The sequence below is a fragment of the Trichomonas vaginalis genome, chromosome I, assembly GCF_026262505.1.
Source record: "Trichomonas vaginalis G3 chromosome I, whole genome shotgun sequence".
NCBI classification, from domain to species: Eukaryota; Parabasalia; order Trichomonadida; family Trichomonadidae; genus Trichomonas; species Trichomonas vaginalis.
Window position 1 is genome coordinate 10,431,529 of NC_067203.1, and position 25,145 is coordinate 10,456,673.

Here is a 25,145-nt window from a genome sequence, read left to right on the forward strand (position 1 = left end):
ATAAGAAAGAAGTTTATGAATGAGAATGTTTATGTTTCATTGACTTTCTCCAGTAACGAGAACTTTTATGAGATAATATTGAAGAGAGATGATTTTAATATGGGGTAAATGGTAGCTTGGGCAGCTTTAGGCGCAATGGGAACAAAAGCATTAGCATTTGGAGCAAAAGCACTTGGAGCTTATGACGCAGTAAATAAAATGAGTGGAGGAAGGGTTTCAAGACATTAGATGCAAATAAAGGAAAGATTGGAGGCTGGGTTGCAAAGAAGTTAAGATTAAATAAAATGGGGCTCATAAATAAAGCATCCAATTTGGTTGCGACTGAGTCAGAAAATGCTTTAGGAAAGGACGATGAGTTTGCAAAACACGCAAAAGACTTTAATGACCAGATGAAAGGTGAAACAATGCATTTAAATAGAGTCGATGGAACTAAAGAAAATGTTTCTTCTCCACTAGTAGTTCTTCCATACGGACCTTATGGAATGTATGGAAACCCTTATGAACGACCATTTGACCCATTGACTGGTGGAAGTAACTGGTATCATTACGGCCGAAGAAGAAAGACAGTCAAGTTGGAGACAGACGTGAAGAAAGCAACTAAAAAGAAACCAAGGAAGAGAGTTATAAAGCAATGAATTCAACATGGTTAGAAAAGAGGTTAGAAAACGTGTTAGATCTAACATTCTAACATAAACATTATTTTTGTGCTATGTTTTCATACGTGTGAGGGTGGTGATATCATTATTTTTTATATAAATGACAGAACAAAAATATAACATTTCTACTCAGCAGGAATGAGACCCTTACTGACTATGTATTCGTTTAATGCTTGATGAAAACAATGGTACATATTATCGTATGGGTATACACAACGTCTGTTTCCATCGTCGTCGTATATGTAGAGCTCAAATCCAGTCCAACCTTCTTTTGTACAATATGTAGCTTTATTTAAGTATGCATTTATGTAGATAAGGCAATTTTCTTCATCGCTCCAGAAATAATTTTTCGTCATTGTTGAAATAGTTTTCGTTCCTCTGCGACCATAAGGAATGTATGCAATGAACTTTGCGTCATATGGGATTGTAATATATTCAGGGTTTCTTTCATCGTCAATGGGTCTGTCTTTGTTAAAATGCATGTTTCTCAGTTTTACTTGAGTTTTGAATAGTTCACGGAAACGTTCTGGGAAAGAGTCATAGTAAATGTAGTCGGACATGTCTTTGTAATGAAATAAAAAATTTAAAAAAATAAAAATAAGGTTATTTTTATTTAGTGAGGACGGTAGTGAAGTCGTTAGTGAAGTCGTTAGTGAAGTCGTTTATGTATCAGATGGTTTTGTAAATATTTAAGGTTAAGTTGGTGTTTGTGTTTGTGTTGTAAAATATACGTTATCGGTTTTGTAAAGTGTCAAATTCACAAGTATTGGGTAAGGTGGAACGCAGTGCCTCAGTACACGACTAAGCCATACTAACTGGCGTGTAATTTGTTCCAGTTAATGGATTAATTGGGAGATCTTCATGCGGTGTGTTATTATTGTACTCCCAAATAAAGGCAGGAATAGCCTGAATGCTTTGGCAGCGCTCCAATGTCGGCCAGAATCTCTCAATCTTCCAATTTTGGTAGGGAGAATGAGAGTCTGTATGCCGCCATTGGACGCCCCAAAGATCAAGTAGATCTTGAAAGGCGCCCCTATTTTCTGAACCGTTGTCGGTCCAGAAACAATAAGGGGCGCCAGATTCAATGAAGGCGGAAGCCGCAACGTTCGCTGTCGTCGCTGCCAGCATATCTGGTATTTGTATACACGCTAGGACTTTGCGGCTAAAATCGTCGATTATGCCATAAATATACTGGCCACGAACACCCCTAAAATAATGAACATCTGCGTGCCAGATAAGATTGGGTGAAAGCGCCCAATATCTTACTGCTGTTTCTGGCCCGGCATGCTCTAATCGCGTCTTGGTGAAATGATTTTCTTTGAAGTATCTGCGTACTTCTCTATAAGATACATCAATTTGTTGTAATTTCAAACGTTTCCATTGTTTTGTTTGACCACAGGGAAAGGCCCAGTGGTCATGTATCACAGCAAGAGCTTTGATTTGGTCGTAGGGATTGACCCTACGACCTTTCTTGCCTTTAGGCAATGGGATATTCTGTAAGCTAAATTGATTTTGTAAAAAAGATTTTGAAACATCTAAATATTTGAAATCATTTGATTGAAGGGTTGGGGCGATGGGAACATGGGTGCAAGCTTCTTCCCATGTCATTTTACCTTCTTCAATCTGATTGGAAATACCAATTAGGTAAATTCGATCGACATACCCTTTGTAAGGATTCATTCTAATGAAGTACGTTAACAATCAAAATATTCTATAAGTGTCTAGTATGGAATTCAAAAGAATAAAGAAAATGGTAACGTAAATAAACGTATTATGAAATAATTTATAATTAAAATGAAAAAAAGAAAAAATAATAAGTAAAGTGACTGGAAATGAAAATGAAAATCAGTGTACAGTTTTATTTTTTTCTCGCTGTGAAACGTATTCGGTCATTTTTTTAAAAATTAATTTTTTGTTAGAGATAAGAGCTAAAACTCGGTAAACAACTTCTTTATGTCTAGAAAATTCTATCTTGCCTTTTATTTTTTTCTCGCTGTGAAACGTATTCGGTCATTTTTTTAAAAATTAATTTTTTGTTAGAGATAAGAGCTAAAACTCGGTAAACAACTTCTTTATGTCTAGAAAATTCTATCTTGCCTTTTATTTTTTTCTCGCTGTGAAACGTATTCGGTCATTTTTTTAAAAATTAATTTTTTGTTAGAGATAAGAGCTAAAACTCGGTAAACAACTTCTTTATGTCTAGAAAATTCTATCTTGCCTTTTATTTTTTTCTCGCTGTGAAACGTATTCGGTCATTTTTTTAAAAATTAATTTTTTGTTAGAGATAAGAGCTAAAACTCGGTAAACAACTTCTTTATGTCTAGAAAATTCTATCTTGCCTTTTATTTTTTTCTCGCTGTGAAACGTATTCGGTCATTTTTTTAAAAATTAATTTTTTGTTAGAGATAAGAGCTAAAACTCGGTAAACAACTTCTTTATGTCTAGAAAATTCTATCTTGCCTTTTATTTTTTTCTCGCTGTGAAACGTATTCGGTCATTTTTTTAAAAATTAATTTTTTGTTAGAGATAAGAGCTAAAACTTTGCAGACAACTCCCCCATGTCTAGCAAATTTAACATTCGTCTCCCATTTTTATATATTTGGTTTAGAATGTTCGAAAATGCGTAATATGGTCATTAATATTAATTGAAAAGAACCTTGAATTAATTCAATCTGATCTCACAAAATATTTTAAATTACGAACTTTGTAGTTTGAATAGATAATTAGTATTAAACTCAAATAGCTAGTTTATTTTTGAATAAAAATTATTTGAATTTATTCAATTTTGTGAATTTTCCTTCAAAAATCAAGTTTAAATATCTTATTTGCCATATAATTATAAATACAATGAAACATATTCGAAATTGAAAAGAATGACTTTTTCTGTTCTTTCAATCATTCAATTTGAATTTTGCAATATTGGATTTCTCATTAAATATCTATTAAAAACAACAAGCAATTTAACTTACATTCAAATTTATTTGTGTTATATTCAATCTTCTCAAAACTTATAATTTTCGGCTATAGCATGATTATATGCTATATAATATAATAAACCTATAATAGTATCATTCTTTCAATTATTTGAAGAGAAAACCGAAAAAATCTATTTTCGGTCTATAACATATGTCATAGATTCTAATTTTGAACTTCACTGGTTGAATAATATTATTTTGATTTTTAATCCGAATGAACAGAAAAAAAATCTCAATCATTTTTTACGCATCATAATTTCAAAATGAACCATTGAATAACGAACTGAAAATATGTTAATAAATTATCGAGAGATATGTTCATGCCATATACAATGAATTATTAGGTGATTCTTTTTAAATAGTCTCATGTAAGCAAATATTCCTCTCCAAATTCTGAATGAAAAAAGTATTATTAATAATTGAATAATAAGTGAAAACGTGCCGAATGGATGAATTTAAGTAATTGAACAAAGGCACAACATTTTCTTTTTACATGGTTTATGACGAGATTTGGCATAACTACATTGGTTTTACTATATTACCTATTCGACATTTTGTGAGAAAAACGATTAAATCCTTTTTTTCAATGAAGAATAGAACTCATCTCAATGACGGGCTTCATATGTATGGGAGAAGAGAGTGTCTAATATAAGATTCAAACAAATGACAAATCATTCAACCTGCTAATAGATATCAGATAACAAAATATTATTGCAAAATCAATATTGAAGATCGTGATTATGATTTTCGGAAATCATTTTCAGAACACAAAGATACCAACTCAATTACAAGATTTCAAATTGTATTATGGCACAATATATTAAAAGAAAACTTGAGCGATGTTTTATTTCTCTCAAAAAACGAAAAAAGGAAAAAAGAGCCAGTGGCGGGACTCGAACCCGCAACCCCAAGATTAAGAGTCTTATGCTCTATCCGGTTGAGCTACACAGGCTTTACATATTTAGAATTTTATTTTTAGTGTGTAATAAACTTTTATATTTTATAAGTTTTTGTTCGAGACCTTTTTCCACATTTTAATCTAAAGTCTTCAAAATGATTTTTACAATGGGATTTCTGCAAGATTTTGATAAGATATTTTAATAACGTTACAATAACAAATTTATTAAGAAACATTCTTCATCCTTTCGGCTTTACTCTTGTAATTATGTCATTTTATATCAATAAGCCTAATAGTACACCACTTAATATAATGATATGAAACGGCTAAAAGCGAAAAGGGAAGAAGAATTTAACATGAAGTATAAAATCATCAAAACATAATATCTTCTAACAAATATAATACAAGACATTTTAAATACTGCCTCGTGTAATTATCTCTATACAAAGTCATATTTATCTCTTGTCATATTTGATGATTATCATATCAAAGATGTCTGATAACATTATTCCAAACTTCTTGTTTTATAAAGAATATGGAATTAAATTAGTCGACCCTGAATTATTTGAACAAATTAAACCTGAAAATCTTGATATTCATACAGAAAATACCATTGACAGAGCAATTATGTATAATTTCAAAGAAAGATTTATCTCATTCACTGAAAGAGAAGGTTTTGATAATGATCAAAAACTTGTAAGCTAATTTTATGCATATAATTTCATGGAATATTCATTACTATGGAGTAGTTGATTGTTTCACGTTTTTATAGGAAAGAAATTTGACTTAGAAATAACTTATAATTGTCTGCTACTTTAATTATTAGGTTTAAATACAGAGATCATTAGCGAATGTTTGAAATATCAAACCCCAAATGAAGAATGTTTATTTTTTTGCAATGATGATAAATGCGTTCAATATTAAGATCGATTGATTAGATGGAGTAAATTATAATAAATTTGAATTGTTATAACAGCATATAATTCAACAGAGCTTAATATTCAAATAGTGCAAATATCAATAACAAATCAGTATGGAAAAAAATGCTCTTCATGTGCAGCAGAAATCAATAGTAAAGAGATAGCCGAACTGTAATTTCACATGGTACAAATATCAATGAAAATGATAATGATGGAAAAACTTCTCTTCATTATGCAGCAGGAAATAATAACAAAGAAACCATCGAACTTCTGATTTCGCAAGATGTAAATATCATTGAGAAAGATTAATTCGAATAAACAGCTCTTAATTATGCAATATGGACATGTGGATGTGGAAAATTTTGAATATTTACATTTGGATGGAAAAATTGTATACATTACATTTGGATGGAAAAATTGTATACATTACATTTGGATGGAAAAATTGTATACATTACATTTGATTGGAAAAAATTGCCATAGATTTTTACATTTTTTTATTGAGAAAAACTTTGTTATTTATATATATATTAAGTAAACATATGATGAAATATTAAAATTCTGCCGTTTGAATAGAAAAATTTGTTTTCATTTTTTATCTCTTCAATGGCAACAATTGACTTTGAAAAATATGGCGACAGTGTATATCAGTGGTGTAATGACCTAACATTCCTGGAGTGCCGCACCAAAGAACAAATTGTTTCTCTGATAAACAATTGCAAACTCAAACCGGGCCATTTCAAACAACTAATGACAAATTTGACAAACTTTTTTGACTCGAATGATTTGTTCTACATTATTAAAACAAGTACATTTCAAATGGACTTGAACTATGACTCCGCAGTTGATATGCTAATGTTGTTTTGCGATATATTCCAATCATCATTACTCAGTGATATATTATATGCCCTCACAAAATCAGTCCCAACAAAATATTCTAATTCGTCAAGTTTATATTTATATAGACGTTCTAATCTCCAAGCACTTAGGAAATTGAAAACTGATAACGGAAAAGATTTTTATAAGATATATGATGTTTTTGAAAAGGCTGCGAATGAAAATGATATAACAACAATCAAAACAGGTATCGAAGAAAAGTATCACGAAGTTGTTTTCGATGGTCTTAACGGTTTTGTTTGCCCAGGTGATAATATTTTGCTTCATGCGGCTCATGAAGGAAACACAAAACTTGTTCAATTACTTATTGAAAATGGTGCAAATGTTCAATGTAAAAATGATGATAATCAAACAATCCTTCATTATTTTGCAAACATTGGAAATTTAGAGGGCGTTAAATTAGCTGTTAAATATATTGATGTTAACGCAAAGAATATATTAAATGAAACACCACTCCATTGTGCAGTTGAAAATTGCCATCTCGAAGTTATAGAATATCTTTGCAAATATCCTGGCATTGATTTGAATGCCAAAAATAAATATGGAAGAACTTCACTTGCTAATGCAACATTCACACACCAAATGCAGCTAGTGTACCTTCTAAAGAAATATGGATGCAAAAAATAAACATTTTATTTTCATTTTATTACTGAAGAAATCAATTCGCATTTTTGATACATAATTTGAAGAAATTAGTTTTTGCACATGTTGGGAAGTGTATTCTGTGTCAATTTACATATGATAACAATCACTAAATATATTTTGATGTCTTAAGATTTAATTTTATTTTTGAATTAATTACAAAACCATTTAAGAATGAAACAAAGTATAATATATCAATAATTCAGCTAGGGGTAAATTACCCATCAAACCCTTTCAAGTTCTTTTGGATATTTGAAGGCTTTAGTCTAATATTTCATTTATTCCAATGTTCGAATCATTTAAAACATCACCATGTAACTTGCATTTCTATGTTTCATACATAATATGCATATTTAGAGAAACAAAATAATTCTCTATATATGATGGATCTGAAAGTAATCTTTAAGATTACAGGTACAAAATTACAAGCGTAATTACATATAAAGATCAATTCAGCTCAAAAACGAATGCATTTTGATCCTAAAATAGAGTTTTATCAAAAATATGGATTTTACAAAGTAAAATATATCAATTTCTGAATTTACATAAAAAGAAAATGCGATCATATATTTCAGAATTCAATAGATAAGAATTTTTTTGAACCTTAAACTATTTATTTACATATCCATGTGGACCATATGTTTAAGTTTGGAATAGTTGTTTATAATTCAATACTTCTCAAAAATATCAATTATCGATAACGATCAATTTTTTAAATTCAAAATGTTTACTAAAGATATGGGATAATAATAAATTTGATTTTCTCTCAAATTTAAACCTCATTAAAATTTTGATGTTTTTCTACTTCCTTTTGCATCTTAGTAATTGCCATATATGCTTACACCATCTTATGAATAATACTGTTTCATATCATCCTGACTTGGTTGGCCAAAAAGAAGCTTTGGAAGCAGATTCTACAAGATTACCAATTAGAGTTAGCATTAACTACAGTCAAATAGAAGATAAGTCAGATTCATATATGTGCTTGAAAAAAGGACAAACAATATCCTGGAGAATGGGCACAGTTACATGTTCGGATACAGATTTGATGACTCAAACAAAGCTAGATGTATTGAAACAAGCATTTTCACAACTATCACAAACTCTTTCATCCCTTTTAAATGTTACTAGACTAACAAAACCAATAACAATCTCATCATTTGCGGATATTACCGTAGATACATATTCTATATTGACAGATCTACATATAACAGCCGTGGTTCGTCCATTTGGAACTGATTCTACACTTGCATCCGCCTTTTCTTGGACTCTAAATCCAAAAGATAACAGACCGATACAAGGAGGAATCTATATCAACCCTACGTGCATACCTAGTACACTAACACATGAGTTTTTCATGACAATATTGCATGAAACATGCCATGTATTAGGAATTTCACAGAATTTCTATGAAAAGTGGAAAAATCCACAGACAGGATTGGTGTATCCATCTGGACCAGTCCAATCATACTATCTTCCAGGCATTCCGAACAAATTATTTTATGTTGAAATCGGACCTTACGCACAGGAGTTTGCAAAACAGCAGTTCGGTGTTGTTACATCAAAACAGATCCCTACAGGTATAATTCTTGAAGATCAGGGCGGTTCTGGAACGAGTATGTCTCATCCAAAAGAATTATACTATTTAACAGACTTAATGGATGGTTATCAAGTTCCTCCATCAAGGTTATCCAATGTTACACTTTCGTTGCTTATGGATTCCGGTTTTTACGATGTTAATTTTTCAATGGCCGAGCCATTACCTTATGGAAACGGAATATCCATTAACGGATCACTTCTAACCAATTTCACGACCAGGCCACCACAAGAAGTGCTCCCTTCTCACTATTTCTGCGAAATAACTGATTCATCAGTTTGTACATTTGATTTTTTAGCCGGCGCGAAATGTCCAACCCCTTATAGATTGAATTGCAGCCAAAGTAATTCAATTTGCAAGATAAAAGAATTTATTGATCCATTTGGCAAAGAAATCGTCAGTAATTTGGATATGTTCGACTACCAAATGAGTGCGATTCCTTTTGCTAATATGCAGTGCATGGATCATTCTCTGAACGCAAATTATGCAAAATTAGGAATGTCATTTTCAAACAACTCAATGTGTGCAATGTCATCATTGTATCCAGGTCCTCTACCAGGAGATAAAATACCAGGCTGTTTCAGGATGGATTGCGATGAATCAAAGAAATTGTACATTCACGTTGATAAACAGAACAAACAGTGCAAGAGTAAAGGTCAGAAGATCGGTTTTGTTGGATATTCTGGTAGTATTATTTGTCCAGACCCAGAAATGGTTTGTAATATGAGAGATTTCTTGGGATATGAAAGGAGCGATCCAGGAAAGTCAACATATAATATTCGAGACTATTCATGGCTTAGCATCATGATTGGATGCATTGTTGCTGTTGTTTGCCTCATTTCATTCACAATTTACATTTTTGTAAGAAGAAGACTCAGAAGAAGACAGATTATGCACGCTTTGAGTGAAAACCAGACAACTCGCTTAATTCCTGAAGAAACATACAATGTTTAATATTTATATTTTGTTATTTTTTTAAATATATCTGTTATTAATATCATTTAATCATGTATTTCATAATTTTATACCCTAATTGATCATTTAATTATATATTTCTCAATGATTTTTTTTTTTAACCTTGATATCATATCCAATGCATCTCTTCCTCTCAAAATACCAATGTTTTAAACGATTACAAGTATCGAATATGATTTTGAGTATAAAATCCTAAGATTGAGTATCAATAAAAGTGTTTTAAAGCATATTTTATATCAGATATGGTCATATTGCACTCAAATAGAATTAGGATCTCGTCTGATTAGCAATGCTGTAACCCAATCTTACTAAAAAAGAAGAGAGGAGTTTTTGTCAGAAAAAAATGCTTTCTTTCTTCATCTCTATTAGTTTATCAAAGAAACCAGTCATTCTAATTCCAGGAATGTATGGTTCAAATCTATATGCAAACTATACAGATGCTCACTTACAGTGGTTTTGTCCGAAATCAGGAGAAGACGAACTGATTTGGGGAAATCCTCTTAGATTAATAAGACCAATGTATCAATGCACATTCGGACTTCTTCGTGAATATTGGAATAACTCAGAACCCATCAAATATCCAAATATTTCTATCAAGCCAAAATCCTTCGGTCCATTAGATGATATATTATACAAATACAAGATTCCAGGAATCACATATGGCATTTCTGGAGACTTTGCAAACCTCGTCAAAGCATACATCAAAAAAGGCTACAGACCTGGTGTTGATTTACTTGCCGCTCCATATGATTTTCGTCGTGCTCCGATGTATCTTGGCGATTATTACACAGATCTCAAGAATTTGATCGAAAAAGCGCGTGTCCAAAACAGAAGAAATGTAACTTTAGTTGCTTTTGACTTAGGAGCATTAGTTATGCAGAGATTCCTTTTAAAGAACGTAACATGGGGCTGGAAGAAGGCAAATGTTCGAAATACTGTTATGGTTGCTCCAGATCTTGTTGGTTCAATCCGCCCATTCCTCGAATTAAGATATTCTGAAACAGAAAGAATCCCATTCTTACAGAACCAATATCTTGGCGGTGCATTGTCCTCTTGGGCTGCTACATACGCTCAATTACCAAATTTCAACGTCTTCACTGGAGAAAATCTTGTAAGATTCCCACTTCAAAATACAACTTCTTACCAAGTACCAAATTTACTTGCCAGGTTCGGACTTGTCAGAGGAACAGATATTCAAGGATTAAACAGATCACTTCGCATTTTAAGGAAGGAACTTAACGACTACGAGGTACCAACAACTGTTATATATAACAGTGGAATCAAAACATTAAGGAGTCTTGAATTTCCTCAAAATCCCCGTAAATATCCAAAAGTAGAATTTTCGGATGGTGACGGACTTGTATTATCAGATGGACCTAAATACATATGCTCTAGATGGTCGAACATCAGATGCATTGATGTCAAAAATGATGGAAGGTATTTCAGACATCAGAGATTCATGAATAACCCATACGTTGTGGATCTCACAGTAAACGCTTCAATTGTTTCAGCTTGGGCTGTGAAAGGAAGATTAAATGAAGTGGCTCCGCAAGTTACGACAATTCCATTCTTTGGGTACTACATCAATCAAAATGTTCGGGCAAGGAAAATATATAGTGATCTTTAATAAAAAAATTGTTAATTTTTTTTCTAATTTGTAATTTATTTAATTTTTTTACATACTCATATCTCAGGATCTTGAGTGGCTTTTCCAACCCCCTTATACACTATGAATTTTTACAATATTACCAATTCAATGAATAATGTAAAATCTTTTCACTACATGGTTCACCTCAGTGACATCCTTTTTATTATATATAATATGTTATATGCTCACGGACTACTGTGAAGTGAAACTTGCCAATTTCTTTCATTCCAATGAGAAATATGCTTATGATTCTCACATCTTTGAGTAGCATTAGTTGTTTATAAATCTATTCTCTTCTAATGCTCAGAATCAAATCAGCAGAAAGAGAAGTAAAATTTATATTTGACAAATGATAGATTTTACTGCACCATTAATTAATTTACGTAATTTACCAGCTTTACCACCTCCATCATCTCAGTCATCGCAAAGCCAAAACGCGTCATCAGATAAATTGCCAAGAGAAAAAGACAAAATCATTCAAACACCTTCATTTTCCGAAGATATCTCTGAAATTCAACGAAATATCAAGGACGATGAAGACGATATACAAGTTCACGTTCATTATCATCAAAATCTCGAAATTTTAGAAAGAAGAATCCGAAACAAATCAGTTGGCATAGATTGCACTACAGAATGCATCGCAGACCTTTATGGAACAATGGAAGGATTCATAATTTCAAAAGATGAAATTAAAATTCTTGATTCTTATAATGATAATTTTGATACATACAAAATTCCTGATTTTTGGGAGCCAAGAGTTTATGACCCTGAAGAAGAAAAGCTTTCTCATGCAGAATCTAATCAGCTTAAAGATAAAATCGAAAAAGCAATGGAAATAATCTTTCAAAAAAAGATTGGACACAATGATAGTAAACAAATCATTAATATTTCAGATAGTGATGATGAGACAAGCAAAAATGAGTATAACGAGCTTTGGTATCTTCCTCATCCTCCTGTCAAAGGATATCGTCGCTCAATATATCGCTCTCCTTATGTTATACAATGGAGAACTGCAAATTATCTTACAGATGATTCAGAAGATGAAACAGACGTCGAAGATTTTCAATTATAACATTAATTCCTTGTTTTTGTGTTTATTAATAAATAATTTCATGCAATATCTATCCACCACATCATTTTAACAACATTTACTCTTATTACATATTCACTATAATATCTCTATCCTGTATTTGACTTTGAATGATTGATTTTATTTAAAGATTACAAAATTTAACTGTATTTTTGAAGTGTAATTACATCACAATATACAAATATCATGTTTTTAGGCATACATTAAAATTTGCTGAAATTAATTTTGTCACTTTTGCATTTTGTATTTATGAAAAACAATTATGTTCAGTCCACTTATCAGAAAATAATCAATTTATCAAAGCCTCTAGTCAATGTTAGTACCGATTTAATATGGGCTGCTGGAACTACAGCCTTAATAGTTTTATATCCACTGGCAATTTCAATTTTAGACGATAGATTCCTTGAAAGAAAAGCAGCAGAAAACAGATAGTTGATACTATACCCTTATTTTTCCGAAATTTTTTATGTTATTAATAAGGAATTTTTCTAGTAACAAAGAAACTATATCCAAATTACCAAACACTACACACATCCAAAATTGTGTATTTTCCCATTATAAAAATTGTTGTTTTTCTTTTTTATTTTTTCTAATTATTTCTGTATTTCTCAATTCAGCGAACATAAACGCTACATCAAATAAGTTCGCAAACTTTACCTGTCAAATGGTAGCTCTTTGATCGATTCTCTTGAAATAACAGAAATGTGGATGAAATTGATTTGAACAGATCCAGAAATAAAAAAAAAAAAAAAAAAAAAAAAAAAAAAAAAAAAGGAAGTGGGGCTTCCAGGCACTTCGTGCCCTCTAGCCCCGAAGATGTTTAGTATAAATGAAGTTCTTATATACGGGTCTTCCAGGAGCTTTTCACAAATTATATATGTTTTCATGTTTTGTCAAGACTTCTTCGTAAAATCAGACAAAAATAATGTTTAGGGTAGAAGGTTAGATATAACCTCTTTTCTAACCTCTTTTCTACCCTCTTGAATTTTCAAGACTTCTTCGTACATGTTTTGTCACTTTTCTGTCACTTTTCAGGAAAAAACATTTTTATTATATATATAAAATGAATTTTACAAAACCACCGTTACCCTTCTTTGGAAATAAGAGTAGATGTAAAGATATTCTATTGAGAGAACTTAAGAAACTACCGAATGGTCTAACATTTGTAGACTTGTTCGGTGGAAGTTTCTATATATCTCATTTGTGCCATACAATATTTCCTGACTCAAAGATTATATGCAATGACTTCGACAACTATATGAACCGTCTCAAACATATACCAGACACAAACAAAATATTGAAAGAGTTAAAAGAAAAGATACCTATAGGTAAGATGGAACGTATACCATTAGATAAGAAAAATACTGTCAGAGAGGTTTTGAAAAAGGCAGAGTATATTGACTGGGATAGTATATCTGCTAGACTATTATATAGTGGTGCTATAAGAGTTCATGACATTGAAACACTTATGTCAAAAGTTTTATATCTTAACTATACAAATGTTTTCAAAGAGAACATAGAAAAATATATTGAGGGTATAGAGTTTGTGAGATGTCATTGGACAGAGTTGTATGAAAAATATAAAGACAAGGAAAATGTTTTCTTTATAGTGGACCCGCCGTTCTATAACACATGGGATTTTCAATACCAAGTAGACTGGACTTTGAGAGACTCTTTAGAAACTTTAGACGTTTTACATAACCATCCATGCTTTTACTTTACATCCGATAAAAGTGGTTTGGAAAGTGTCATGAGATGGTTAGAGGACATACATGACTATGAGTTTAGATACGATAAGATAGAATATGAGAGAGGTCCTATAAACTGGAGAAAGTGTCATAACAAAGAAATTTTATTGGTAAGTAAATGTGGTTTGAAATAGGACTACTTGTTTTAGGTTTTTTCCATTGTGTCATTTACTTATTTGACGTGGCAGAAAGATATAGAGAATATGAAGATGAACCAATGCCTGCAAATGTCCAGTATATGTACTCGTAAGAGATATTTTTATCTAATATTAAATGGACGCACAGAACTTAGCGAATGCACAGCAACCTGGACAACCAAACCCAGAGAATATTCCAAATGAAGTTAGAATACAAACTGCAATGGCAAACTATGGTCAAGTGCCAACAGATGTACAAATGCAAACTGCCATGTCAAATGACGCTGCGTTAGGTTTGCCACCATGGTATGCAAATATGAGATGGAAAGAGTTTTATACAAACCCTGAAGTGGGATATAAACAACTTTATGCAGATGACGCGAACACAGGAGTTGACCCAGAATATGTTTTCTACCAGAGGAGAAACAGAATGTATGAGCTCCAGTTAAAGAATGCTATGGAACTCAACAGGAAACGTAAGAGACTAGGCGGACATTAGATTTTTACATATAGTAAAATGGGTTTCTTCAGTAAGATAGGAAACTTCTTTCGAAATGTTGGAAGAGGTATATGGAATGGAATAAAAACCGTAGGAAGAGGAATTTGGAACGGAGTCAAAAATATTGGCAAAAGAGTAGGTCAGTTCGTTGGTATTATACCTAAAGACCCTGAACCAGAAGAGCAAGCTCCTGTTATACAACAGCCTGAACCTGCACCACAGTCTAGTTGGCAACCAAATCCAACACCTCAACCGTATTAAAAAGTTATATTTTTACCGTTCGATAGTAGTTGTATATGAAACTAAGTTCTAAGTAAAACGCATGGTATAATGGAATTATTCTCTTTCTTCCATCTGTAGTAAACCATACTTGAAAGTCTGAAATACTTCCACTTGGTGGTTCGTATAACTTTGTAGGTTTTTCGTAAAAGTCATTTGCCAAGCATAAGAAAGAGTTTTGAGCGCCAGAAAATGAAGCATGAACAATAATAGCAGCTGGGTCGAAAACATCTTTAAATAAATATGGTTCATCTCTTGCATATCGACTGTAAATATTTGCTAAAGGAAGTTCGACTTTCTGATTTAACATTCTTTGCAAATAATACCATGACATTGCAGTGAATTCTGTATATATTTGTTCGTCTTTCTTTGGATTGTCTTCGTAGATTTGAAATGACACTTGTGAATTTTGTTTGTCTTATATACAATTCTCTCACATAAAGTGTGCTCTCGGTATTTGCATATTCATCAGCATATTTTGCATAACATGAATTTATTTTATCTTCTATATTTTTTAACGCAGTCTGTAGAGAAGATGAAAGGTCAACTTGTATTAGCTCAATTTCTTCCCACATTTTTCGTTTCCCTTCAGATATATAATCTATATGAAACCTTACAATAAATGGGAAACTTTTATCTTCTACAGACACAAATTTTATTCTACGAAAGCCAATAGCTTTTGTGACAGATGGGTCTCTTAGCCATCTCAATGGGTAGTCAAAACGATAGCCTTCATGCTTTACGGTCTCTGTCTCAAACTTTTGACCGACATTAGTAAAAAGTTCATCTAATGGTTTAGTTGTAGCAACTCTTGAATTTTCTTTTTCTATTGGAAGCATATTTTATCTAGAATAAAAATGTCAAATGAAACAGCGTCTATGAGAGAAATACAACACAACCGACAACTCATTATACAAGCTCTAAATAAGAACACAACAAACTTTTCAAACTATTCTAAGATATCTGAGTCATTGAAAGAAGGAAACTTAAAACTGACGATAAACCCAATGACAGATGAGTTTCTGTTTCAAGACAGTAAGAACCATACTGTTTGTATAAATCCAACAAAAAGAACTTTAAACGAGAAGCCTATAGATGAACTTCTTTTGAAGGCAGATATTGACAACAAAGCTGACAAAGAGTATGTTGACGATGAGTTAGCACGTGTGGCTAGTGCGTTAGTGAAGAAGGCAGATAAGGAATATGTGGATGAAAAGGATGAAAAAATTAAAGAAAGGGTTGAATGGTATAATGAACGGACAACAAAGATTTTAGAAGGTAAAGCCAATACAGGGTGGGTTTCAGGATGTTTAGACCTTAAAGCCGACAAAGAAACTGTAGATATGTTGACACAAACGGTTTCAAGTCATACCAGAGGTTTAATGGAAGATGGACAACAGTTGAAAGAGCTTGAGAAAGGTGTTACAGAGTTAAGGAATACAAAAGCAGACTCGACATGGATAAAAGGATATGTAGATGCAACAAAAGAGTATATTTTCGCATGGACAGAAGGAACATACCCACAAAAATATCATAGACATAGCATCTCTGACGTAAATGAACTTGAAGAAAGGTTATATAAGAAAGCAGACAAAACAGAGCTTCAAACGTTAAAGACTGAAATACTTCAAACAGTATATCCTAAGGTTCTATTTATACGTCAATGAACTCTACCAGACCAGAAGTAGTACTTGGTTTTGGACGAACTTGGACTCAAATAGTCGAAAGGTTTTGTGTATTGTGCAAACTCTTCAAAGGTAACAGGTGGAAGTAAAACGATTTCAGGTGAAAACTTACCTGCACACAGTCACTACATAAATTTAACTACAGCTGAAGCAGGTTGGCATAAGCAAGATATTGGGATTGGACAGGAATGACAAAAGGTAAAGGGATATGATGTTAAAGACGACGTTTAAGTTTGCTATAAATTGTTACTGGGATGACACGCAGGGAGGAGGAAGCCATACACATCGCATTACAGGATATTCGGAAACAACGGGACAAAGTAAAGACTACATGCCACCTTACATGACAGTTTACGCATGGTATAGAAATGCTTAGTCGTCATTTTCAACTTCTTTAGCATATTCGTCAGGAGTTGTCTTATATTTGTTAGGAACTGTCTTTGAAAGTATACCACCTTGAACTTTGACAAGTTTGAAACGAGGTCTGACAATAGTAGTTTTATCTTCTGCTTGCAGTCTGTACATTTTGCCATGTTTGCCTAAAACTTCATAATATTCTCTTGTATACTTTCTTCTATTTTTACGAACACGAATGCGAGTACCTGTCGGGTTCCCATTGTTGTCATAGTCAATAGTATTTTCATATGGGTCGCGTTTAGGTATTTCTATTTTTACTTTGTCACCTTTCTTAAGTTTGAAGCCTGGCATTCTTTCTTGTTTGTCTCTTTTGACTAAACTATTAAATATATAGTCTTTCTCTAAGTCGGGGTTGTTTTTCATTTCTTCGGGGAATGGTTTCCCAAACCTTTTTGTTTACGGCTATTGTAAATATTTAAAACTTGTCTCATCTTTGCCATGGAGAAGTGTCTATACTTGTCGTCATATGACATTTCATTTGCTTCACCACCTTGTGGTTGATTTAAGTCTCTTAAGATTTTTATACAACTGTCAATGACACCAAGAGCAGAATGGTTTTGGTCGACAATGAAATATTGGTTTACATTTTTTGAACGCAGATAGTTTTTAATATCGTCTGATTTGAAAGAACTTTCACAGTCAGATGTCAGTTTTGTTGGATGGTATTTGTCAACGAATATTGTCAAAGCAGTTTTCACATCTAAAATATTTTTGGACTGTAATGGTATGGCTTCACAGTATCTTGTGTTTTGACCGACAAATATTAGCCAGTATGGTGGTCCATCTTCTCTATACCTCGGAATGTTTTCCAAGATATCCATAAACCAAGCATTTGGTGTTGAACTAAAGATTTTTACCATGAGTGCTTTCTTTGTCGCTTTAGAAACATAGGGGTCCTTGTTTGGATTCGTCATTTTTTAACCCATAAGAAATGGTTTATTTGGCGCATTAGCAGGAGTTGCATCCAGATTTTTTGCCCGCAGTGGGAACAATAGCCAGAGGTGTATTTGGAGTTGGCAAGGAAGATTTTGACATTAGGTATACTGAAAGAGAAAGCTCAGCCTATTATACAAACTGTACAGAAAGGTTGGGGTAGCACGAGATGCAGCAAAATCTTATTCCAAATCCTGAAACAAGAGGAAAAGTTCAAGGATGGAAATAGGAAACAATAAACAGGAAATAAACAAAGCAAATGACTACTATAACCAAGCAGGCACTAATGGACCAAGGTGAAAGATTCTTTAAAGAGGATATAACCATGCACAACAGTGGGTAAACAACAACCAACCGCAACCGCCTCAAACGTGGGGAATGTAAATTTTTTTACTTGAGATGAAATGAACAATACAGCTTTGAGACAAATGGGTTCAAGATGGATTTGTCGACTTCCAGCAGTTACACAACCACGTGTTTGTCAAGTTCTTCCTATACCTCAGGAAGTTTTAGACCGACTTAAAAAACCTAAACAACCAGTTGAAAACAAACCAAACTAAAATTTTTACTGAGATGAAATGACCGAAGAAGTTGAAACGGTAGATTTGACACACAAACAAAAAAGTTCAGAACCATTGTCAAAACCTGTCAAAGAACTTACAGATGAAGAGAAAAATTCAATAATAGAAAGTGCCAGGTCTGGAAATACAAACCCTAACTATAAAGTCACTTTTCATAGAAATGGAACGGCTAGTATCTCAAAAAAGAAACAGACTCTCACAAATAAAATATTGAAGTCTGAAGGAGCTTTCGAGACAACAGATGGGAAGGTATTCTTCACTGACCAACAGTTCATTATAGAACATCTCATTGACTTAGAGTCAAAATATTCTAAACTTTACAACAAACACAAAAAGTTGAAAGGAAAACAAAAACAAATGGCATATGATATTTATGAAGATGTTGACGACACAACTGTTCCTGCAGGTGAGGTAAAGTCAGAGGAACCGAAAAGTGACGAAAAACCGATAGAAGAAGAAAAACCAAAAACTGAAGATAAACCAAAACCAAAGTTTAGTTTCCAAACTAAACCAAGTCAACCTTCATTAGCTGGTATGGTTGGCGTCAAAGACTTATGGCAGCCGGTGGTTATGTAAAGTAAAGAAAAAAAAAATATTTTTTTATTTTTATAAAAATGCCCCCATATAGAATGGACAGAAGGTCTGCTAGAATAAAAGCAGAGTTAGAAAGATATGGTTGGAAAGTTTCGAAGAAGTTTAAATATAGGAAGGAAAGCCAAAAAAGTCTATGACAAACTGTCTGGTCTTCGCTACGAGATGGACTTAGAAACCGCGCGCGCCAATTATCCAAACAGACTCGAGAGGTTAGAAGAAAGAACGTCTTATGGACATGCCTTTCGATGTTTCTGAGCCTCAAGTTGAAGGACACGACGGCTTTGCCAGATTCTACTGGAAAACATGACGAACAATTGCATCCTTTGAGAAGGAAAAAAGGAAGGTGAAGACAAACATGCTCCCATGGAAAGAACAAGATATGCATATGAGAAGTATCGTGTGAAGTTAGAAGTAAATTACATCTGGTCGAACCTTTACAGTAAACTTTGACGAAGGAAAGAACAAAGAAGGCTTCATGGGTGTACTTGCTGCTATACAAGACGGAAATAAGAAAGGATACAATCTCAGACTAACCATAACAGATTTGGACGGTCATATATACTATGCACATGGCAATGTCACAACAGCTGCAATGCTTCTTGACGCTTTCAAGACTACAAAGAGAGAACAAATGGTTGACTCCGACTCAGACATTTTGAATGCAATTGAAGGAATTGCAAGTGTCAAGTTCGAATGGTACCAACTAACCCTCAAGCAGTCAGACAACATGCTGGATACTTCCCCTTCATAAATAAGTCTGACATTGACTTGACAAGGTATGGAATTTACAATTCAATTGAAAAAATTGTCAATGAACCTTGTATTCTTACATGTCTCAGGAACTCTGGTCTTGTTACAGATGAGAAGATGAAGTATCTTGAGTCATGTGTGAAGACAAGGTACATTCTCAGAGGTCAATTGTCAAAGATTGCACCGTTGGCAAATGTGAATATCCGAGTTAACATACCTACAGCTAAAGGTTCTTCACATGACGACTATGTTGTTGACAAAGACTTACCATGGTTGAAGATTGTAATTGTCCACAACCACTTCATGTTGAACGAAAGTCTTACAAACCCATTGTTCGGAAAAGGCAAATGCAACATTGTCAGAGCTGTTAACATTCTTTTCGAGAAAGGTTTGTTGGAACCAATTCCAGATGACAAGCTGACAGAAACTTTTGTGTACCAAAAGATGAAACAAACTTTTCATTGTTGGTAAGACCAAAAGTTGTTCCAGACAAAGTTATAGCACAAAAGAAGTACACTGTTCCAAAAGGAGTTGGATTGTTCGGATACCAACCTGAACCAGAAGAACTTCCAATGAGGTTGCAAGAACTTCAAGATGCTATAAACAAACTTCCATTGAGACATCCAATTGACGTCAAATTGTATTGGAGAGCATCTGAGTTAGGTCAGAAGGTTTTATATGAAACAGGTTGCTTCGACGATGTTTATGAGATAACAGGAGAAGTTTCTCAGAAGATAAGAGACTCACTTGAATTTCCACGAACTGGACCCATTGGTTGCGACAAGTTCGACTCAGATGAAAAGATATACTATGTCGACCTTAACGCTGCGTACATGAGGTTCGTCCAATATATCCCGACTGGAATTCCAAACGAAGACGGTGAGTTCCCAGGAAGGAACTATACAGTTGGAAAAGTCATACAACAACTGTATGATATTAGGAAAGCTTCAAACCCCAAACTTGCAATGACACTCAAATTGCTTATGAATTCGACATGGGGATATTCCATTAAGAAACCTCAAGAGATGAAGAGTAAACATTATGAGAAGGTCGACAACTTTGTTGAAAGGTTTTCTCTTTTGTTTTGAAGTACGAATTCATCAAGGTCAAAGTGGCTTAGTAACCACATTAAAACCTATTGTCGAACATTGGTTTACCCTCAGTTCGCAAAGGCAGTCCTTGACAACTACAACAAATTCTTCTCCGAAGTCAAATCCAAAGTGAAGGTTTACTATGAGAACATTGACGCACTCATGACGAACGAAGAAGGCTATAACAAACTCATTGAAATGGGCATGGTCGGTGAAAAGATGGGTCAATTCAAATTGGACAAAATTTTCACCGAAGTTCATGTCCTCTCCAAGCGTAAGTACTGGGCATACTTGAAGACGGCACAGAAATAAAACATTGCATGAAGTAAAAAATTTTTATTCGAATTTGAATCGGACAGGTCGAGTTACACCATTCTTGGTCTCAAACTCATATATAACCTGTTTGTTTGTATTTTCGTCGACTATGACACGAGACACGAACATTGACCAAACGGACAAAAAGTGTCATTTCAGATGGTCCGCAGCCAATCGCATTCGAGCACTTCGAAGAAGCCTTACGTTCAAGGGAGAGGGTGTCTGGTGCAAGGCAGAGGTCATGAGACTCTACGAGCAGTACATCCTCAATGCCTGGGAGGACAAATCGTCCTTGGAATGGCAATTCTACCAACTCCTCTGGGACGACCTCCTACGCAACTGGGATGACGAAAGAGTCCAATTCAGAGGTCAGGAACTACTTGTCCAAATTATTTAATTTAAGCTACTTATCCAAATAAACACCTAAATTTACTTGGGGTTTCCCCCTAAAATAAAATTTTTTTACTCTTAGAACCACTCGAGGTTCTCCTTACGGTTGTTGAGCTTGTCACCGTCAATGTGTCTGACCCTCGTCTTCTTGTCTGGATTTGGAACCCATTGAATTGCGACAAGCTTGCCCATGGAGATTGAACCGCGATTCCGAAGGTTAAGTTCAAGTGTCCCAAGTTGTTGAGGACTGGGGTAAGAACTTGCCTGTCTCCTTGTTGCGGATTTTGTATGGGTAGGGTTGGGAAATTTCGTAAGCGTCATCGGCAACAAGGGTTGCCCAAACTTCCTCTTCTTCGTGTTTCTCTTCTTCCTCTTCTTCCTCTTCCTCTTCTTCGTGTTTCTCTTCTTCCTCGACAATTCCTTCGGCAATTCTGTGTTCACGAAGTACGGTGTTGGAGGTTCTGTCCTTTCCGAGTACCTTCCAGATGGCGTCTATCTCTTCGAAGAAACGGTAGATGAGTCTGGCAAGGTCTCGGTTCTCTCTCGCGTAAATGCGCAAGGTTTCCGTCAAATCGTTCAGGACTTTCTCATTGGAAGCTTGGTTCATGAAACTCACCTTTAAGTCCCTTCATCTCTTCCATAAGACTACTTTGGAGAGTCTTAACGGTGTTTGTCAGATGAGCTTTCAAATTCAAAATTTGAATTTGAACTGGGCGCTTGTCTGGCAACATTGAAAGGACATCTGCCATTGTGTTCGGCTTCGGTGCTTGTTCGGACATCGAAAAAATGAAGTGGTTTGAGAATGACGGTTTTACTTCAAAAAGCTTGTTATGACGGTTAAGTCATACAACAAGTTTAAAATAATATCTTGTTCTTCTTCTGAACGTTTGTTGTCTCTTCCGATAAAAGTTTCGAACATGAGAACCAAAAAACGTTTTTTGAGATTGCGGAAGAGTTCAGGCAAACGTTCATATTCTGGATATGTTGGGAGCAGTTCGAAACATCTGAGCTGACTTTCGGACAAAATTGGGACAATGTCAGAAAATTCATCTTTGGTCGGACTGCTTGAAGGTAAGTCCCTTACATGTAAGTAGCTCTGGTAAAGTCTTCTCATTTCTGCTAACTTTTGGAGTATAGCTTCGTAGTTTAGAAGTTTTAATTTTAATTGTCTTATTCCACTCTTTACTTCTAAACGGTAACTATCCATGAGGTCAAGAGTAGCTTTGGTAGCTTTAAGTGGAGCTATCTGTTCCTTGACTTGTGCAATTTTGGTTGCAATTGTGGTTTGAGCTCCTTCAAGTTCGCCGTCTATGTCGTTCTCAACACCTTCAACCATAGCTTGAAACTCTTCATCGGTCCATTGAGATTGGTGTGGGACGAATTTAACTTGCTTCATTCAAAAAATGAAAAAAAATGTTTTTACTCTAAACGTGCCATGTATATGGCTATAAGAAACTTACCAGAAGGCTTCTTCTTCACATGAGTCTTTGGCAACTTGAGTGTTGGTGTTGGAGTTTTTGTTGGTGTCGGGTCTGGAATTTCAATTCTCTCTCGAGCGCAACAACAGATGTCAGAATAACAGTCCCCACTGTCTTTCTTGCCACCATAAACTGTGTATTGACCAAACTTGCATTTACAGGAAGACCGGTCAATACAAGGTTCACAGTTGAAATAGTTGTACACAAACCTGTTGAGTACGAGTGTGAGTAAAAACATAAAAAAAGTGAAGTTAAACGTTAAGGTTTACTGAACTGGTTGGATGTCGCCTTCACAGGTTATGTAGAACGGCTGACCCGAGAAGTGTAAGAGAGACTGAATTGCCAATTTCATATGGGGTAGGGGGTTCTCCTTGTTTGGTATTTTTATCCAAGGACGTTTGTTTAGGAACTTAACAAGAGCTTCTCTTTTGGCGTCCTTTATGCCATCGTAGGCTGTCCCGTCTGGTATTTGAATTGGAATTCCAGTCGAAGTCTCGAGCTGAAGTGTAGACCTTCCAGAAATAGTGGTGAACTTGACCTTGGGCTTCATTACCCTGCGCAAGTACTGCTTAACAACTTCATTTATCTCTATAAGGTAAATTGCCTCGTCAAATCCTTCTGGTATTCCGAGTCCTTCCATCCGACAGGAAAATATTTTCCCGACAACTGGAAAAAATTTTCCGGACAAAGGGAAAAATTTTTCCCGACGACAGGAAGAACTCTTCCAGTTGTCCGTCCGTAAACCATTCAAATTTTCGAAAATTGAGAACTTTTTGGTCGAACTTCAGGAAAATATTTTCCTTCCGACAGAAAAAGTTCTTCCTTCCGACAGGAAAAGTTCTTCCTTCCGACAGGACACAAACGGATGACTGACGTTCCTCTTCCTGAACGCCTTCCAAAGCCAGAAGAACCGAAAGCTGCAGAACCACAACAGTCTCCTCAGCAACCTCAGTTCCAGCAAGTACCTCCGATTTACTACCAATTTCCACCTCAAGGTTACTACCAATTTCCACTACAAGGCTTCCCGAACTACCCTCCTCCTCAGCCTATGCCTTACTTCCCCAACCCTTGGATGTTCCAGCAAGCTCCACCCCAGCAATTCCAATCTCAATCCAAGAGAGACCAAGACTTCGAAGAAGGTCTGAACCGCTTACGCAAAGAGTATGCTACAGCTCCAATGGAAGATGACAGGCTTTCAGTCTCTTCCCTCAAATCGACCGATTCGACTCGTACCACAGATTCGGTTCGTGACCGTGAAGACTACCTCAAGCAGTCTGAGAGACTCTTCATCCTACAACCATTTACAGTTGGAGCTCTCAAGAACATGCGCAATTACGAAGGTCAGACACCAGCTGGAGACCGCAAAACAGACGTACTCGCAAGAGCAGTCCAACTGGTCAAGACAAAGACTGAGATAGTCGACTTCATTCTTGCAGCTTGCCCATACAAGTAAAAAAATAAACAATTACGAGTTAAACTTTTTACTCTTTCTTTTCTGAGTTGTTTAGAGCTGGTTTCTCTTGTAGAAACCTTTCGTACTCTTCCATGGTCATGTAATTGCGAATTTGGTACGCAATTCCAGGTTCGTTGTTTTTGAACCTTACGTATGTAACGCTTCCATCCTCCTCAGGGAAGTAAGCTGCTAACATCTGACCAAGTTTTCTCGGTGACTCGGAGCTCATTAAAAATGTCACTTTTTAAACGTTAAGTTTTTAGTCTTATTTTACCCTTTGTTTACCCTTTGTTTGTCAAGGTAGTATTGGAGTGCAATTTCTCCAAATTCTCTGTGTCGGAGTTCTTCAGCATTTTCCAAGGTGTACCTGGAGAACTCAAAGAAGTTGTCAAGAAGATACTGCCATGCTGCTCTTCTGAGTTCGTCGGTATTTTGGAAGTGTTGCACCTTCGAGTCTTCGGACATGAAAAAATGACACTTTTACACCAAAAATAATG

General features: G+C 34.7%; 17 protein-coding genes, 1 non-coding gene and 4 pseudogenes across 22 annotated transcripts, besides 4 other annotated features; 14 read left to right on the forward strand and 8 right to left on the reverse strand.

Moving 5' to 3' along the window:
• Nucleotides 1-1,473: part of a mobile genetic element that runs on past the window's edge.
• Nucleotides 109-635, forward strand: TVAGG3_0963400 (annotated as a pseudogene). Its single transcript has one exon. A coding segment is annotated over exon 1 (527 nt).
• TVAGG3_0963410 (uncharacterized protein) lies at nucleotides 782-1,216 on the reverse strand (the record flags this gene model as incomplete). The annotated part of the gene is made up of 1 exon (XM_001307008.1): nucleotides 782-1,216. The coding sequence occupies one exon, from the start codon at nucleotides 1,214-1,216 to the stop codon at nucleotides 782-784; it is 435 nt and encodes a 144-aa protein (XP_001307009.1).
• Nucleotides 1,464-2,336: a mobile genetic element.
• A 603-nt stretch (nucleotides 2,337-2,939) lies between these two features.
• Nucleotides 2,940-3,780: a mobile genetic element.
• Nucleotides 3,781-4,509: 729 nt separating this feature from the next.
• On the reverse strand, nucleotides 4,510-4,583 carry TVAGG3_0963440. Its single transcript has one exon. It is a non-coding gene; the product is annotated as a tRNA-Lys (tRNA).
• A 438-nt stretch (nucleotides 4,584-5,021) lies between these two features.
• Nucleotides 5,022-5,234, forward strand: TVAGG3_0963450 (spectrin binding; the record flags this gene model as incomplete). Its single annotated transcript, XM_001307009.1, has 1 exon — nucleotides 5,022-5,234. One exon carries the CDS (start codon nucleotides 5,022-5,024, stop codon nucleotides 5,232-5,234), a length of 213 nt encoding a protein of 70 aa, XP_001307010.1.
• A 698-nt stretch (nucleotides 5,235-5,932) lies between these two features.
• On the forward strand, nucleotides 5,933-7,001 carry TVAGG3_0963460 (proteasome regulatory particle assembly; the record flags this gene model as incomplete). The annotated part of the gene is made up of 1 exon (XM_001307010.1): nucleotides 6,056-6,973. The coding sequence occupies one exon, from the start codon at nucleotides 6,056-6,058 to the stop codon at nucleotides 6,971-6,973; it is 918 nt and encodes a 305-aa protein (XP_001307011.1).
• A 782-nt stretch (nucleotides 7,002-7,783) lies between these two features.
• TVAGG3_0963470 (regulation of choline O-acetyltransferase protein) lies at nucleotides 7,784-9,583 on the forward strand (the record flags this gene model as incomplete). Its single annotated transcript, XM_001307011.1, has 1 exon — nucleotides 7,839-9,539. The coding sequence occupies one exon, from the start codon at nucleotides 7,839-7,841 to the stop codon at nucleotides 9,537-9,539; it is 1,701 nt and encodes a 566-aa protein (XP_001307012.1).
• A 149-nt stretch (nucleotides 9,584-9,732) lies between these two features.
• On the forward strand, nucleotides 9,733-11,350 carry TVAGG3_0963480 (O-acyltransferase protein; the record flags this gene model as incomplete). The annotated part of the gene is made up of 1 exon (XM_001307012.1): nucleotides 9,904-11,187. The coding sequence occupies one exon, from the start codon at nucleotides 9,904-9,906 to the stop codon at nucleotides 11,185-11,187; it is 1,284 nt and encodes a 427-aa protein (XP_001307013.1).
• Nucleotides 11,351-11,557: 207 nt separating this feature from the next.
• TVAGG3_0963490 (uncharacterized protein) lies at nucleotides 11,558-12,446 on the forward strand (the record flags this gene model as incomplete). Its single annotated transcript, XM_001307013.1, has 1 exon — nucleotides 11,558-12,280. The coding sequence occupies one exon, from the start codon at nucleotides 11,558-11,560 to the stop codon at nucleotides 12,278-12,280; it is 723 nt and encodes a 240-aa protein (XP_001307014.1).
• Nucleotides 12,447-13,041: 595 nt separating this feature from the next.
• Nucleotides 13,042-25,145: part of a mobile genetic element that runs on past the window's edge.
• On the forward strand, nucleotides 13,362-14,180 carry TVAGG3_0963510 (phage tail repeat-like family; the record flags this gene model as incomplete). The annotated part of the gene is made up of 1 exon (XM_051253499.1): nucleotides 13,362-14,180. The coding sequence occupies one exon, from the start codon at nucleotides 13,362-13,364 to the stop codon at nucleotides 14,178-14,180; it is 819 nt and encodes a 272-aa protein (XP_051079073.1).
• TVAGG3_0963520 (uncharacterized protein) lies at nucleotides 14,320-14,682 on the forward strand (the record flags this gene model as incomplete). Its single annotated transcript, XM_001307014.1, has 1 exon — nucleotides 14,320-14,682. One exon carries the CDS (start codon nucleotides 14,320-14,322, stop codon nucleotides 14,680-14,682), a length of 363 nt encoding a protein of 120 aa, XP_001307015.1.
• Nucleotides 14,701-14,943, forward strand: TVAGG3_0963530 (serine threonine-protein phosphatase family; the record flags this gene model as incomplete). Its single annotated transcript, XM_001307015.1, has 1 exon — nucleotides 14,701-14,943. One exon carries the CDS (start codon nucleotides 14,701-14,703, stop codon nucleotides 14,941-14,943), a length of 243 nt encoding a protein of 80 aa, XP_001307016.1.
• On the reverse strand, nucleotides 14,948-15,271 carry TVAGG3_0963540 (uncharacterized protein; the record flags this gene model as incomplete). The annotated part of the gene is made up of 1 exon (XM_001307016.2): nucleotides 14,948-15,271. The coding sequence occupies one exon, from the start codon at nucleotides 15,269-15,271 to the stop codon at nucleotides 14,948-14,950; it is 324 nt and encodes a 107-aa protein (XP_001307017.2).
• TVAGG3_0963550 (phage tail repeat-like family) lies at nucleotides 15,969-16,571 on the forward strand (the record flags this gene model as incomplete). The annotated part of the gene is made up of 1 exon (XM_001307017.2): nucleotides 15,969-16,571. A coding segment is annotated over one exon (603 nt), but the record flags the coding sequence as incomplete, so codon positions are not given.
• TVAGG3_0963560 (uncharacterized protein) lies at nucleotides 18,401-18,556 on the forward strand (the record flags this gene model as incomplete). The annotated part of the gene is made up of 1 exon (XM_051253500.1): nucleotides 18,401-18,556. The coding sequence occupies one exon, from the start codon at nucleotides 18,401-18,403 to the stop codon at nucleotides 18,554-18,556; it is 156 nt and encodes a 51-aa protein (XP_051079074.1).
• Nucleotides 18,575-19,158, forward strand: TVAGG3_0963570 (annotated as a pseudogene). The gene has a single exon. A coding segment is annotated over exon 1 (584 nt).
• TVAGG3_0963580 lies at nucleotides 20,039-21,096 on the forward strand (annotated as a pseudogene). Its single transcript has one exon. A coding segment is annotated over exon 1 (1,058 nt).
• TVAGG3_0963590 lies at nucleotides 21,796-22,496 on the reverse strand (annotated as a pseudogene). Its single transcript has one exon. A coding segment is annotated over exon 1 (701 nt).
• On the reverse strand, nucleotides 22,529-23,113 carry TVAGG3_0963600 (uncharacterized protein; the record flags this gene model as incomplete). Its single annotated transcript, XM_051253501.1, has 1 exon — nucleotides 22,529-23,113. One exon carries the CDS (start codon nucleotides 23,111-23,113, stop codon nucleotides 22,529-22,531), a length of 585 nt encoding a protein of 194 aa, XP_051079075.1.
• On the reverse strand, nucleotides 23,137-23,433 carry TVAGG3_0963610 (uncharacterized protein; the record flags this gene model as incomplete). The annotated part of the gene is made up of 1 exon (XM_051253502.1): nucleotides 23,137-23,433. One exon carries the CDS (start codon nucleotides 23,431-23,433, stop codon nucleotides 23,137-23,139), a length of 297 nt encoding a protein of 98 aa, XP_051079076.1.
• TVAGG3_0963620 (uncharacterized protein) lies at nucleotides 23,461-23,835 on the reverse strand (the record flags this gene model as incomplete). The annotated part of the gene is made up of 1 exon (XM_051253503.1): nucleotides 23,461-23,835. The coding sequence occupies one exon, from the start codon at nucleotides 23,833-23,835 to the stop codon at nucleotides 23,461-23,463; it is 375 nt and encodes a 124-aa protein (XP_051079077.1).
• Nucleotides 24,061-24,648, forward strand: TVAGG3_0963630 (uncharacterized protein; the record flags this gene model as incomplete). Its single annotated transcript, XM_051253504.1, has 1 exon — nucleotides 24,061-24,648. The coding sequence occupies one exon, from the start codon at nucleotides 24,061-24,063 to the stop codon at nucleotides 24,646-24,648; it is 588 nt and encodes a 195-aa protein (XP_051079078.1).
• On the reverse strand, nucleotides 24,677-24,877 carry TVAGG3_0963640 (uncharacterized protein; the record flags this gene model as incomplete). Its single annotated transcript, XM_051253505.1, has 1 exon — nucleotides 24,677-24,877. The coding sequence occupies one exon, from the start codon at nucleotides 24,875-24,877 to the stop codon at nucleotides 24,677-24,679; it is 201 nt and encodes a 66-aa protein (XP_051079079.1).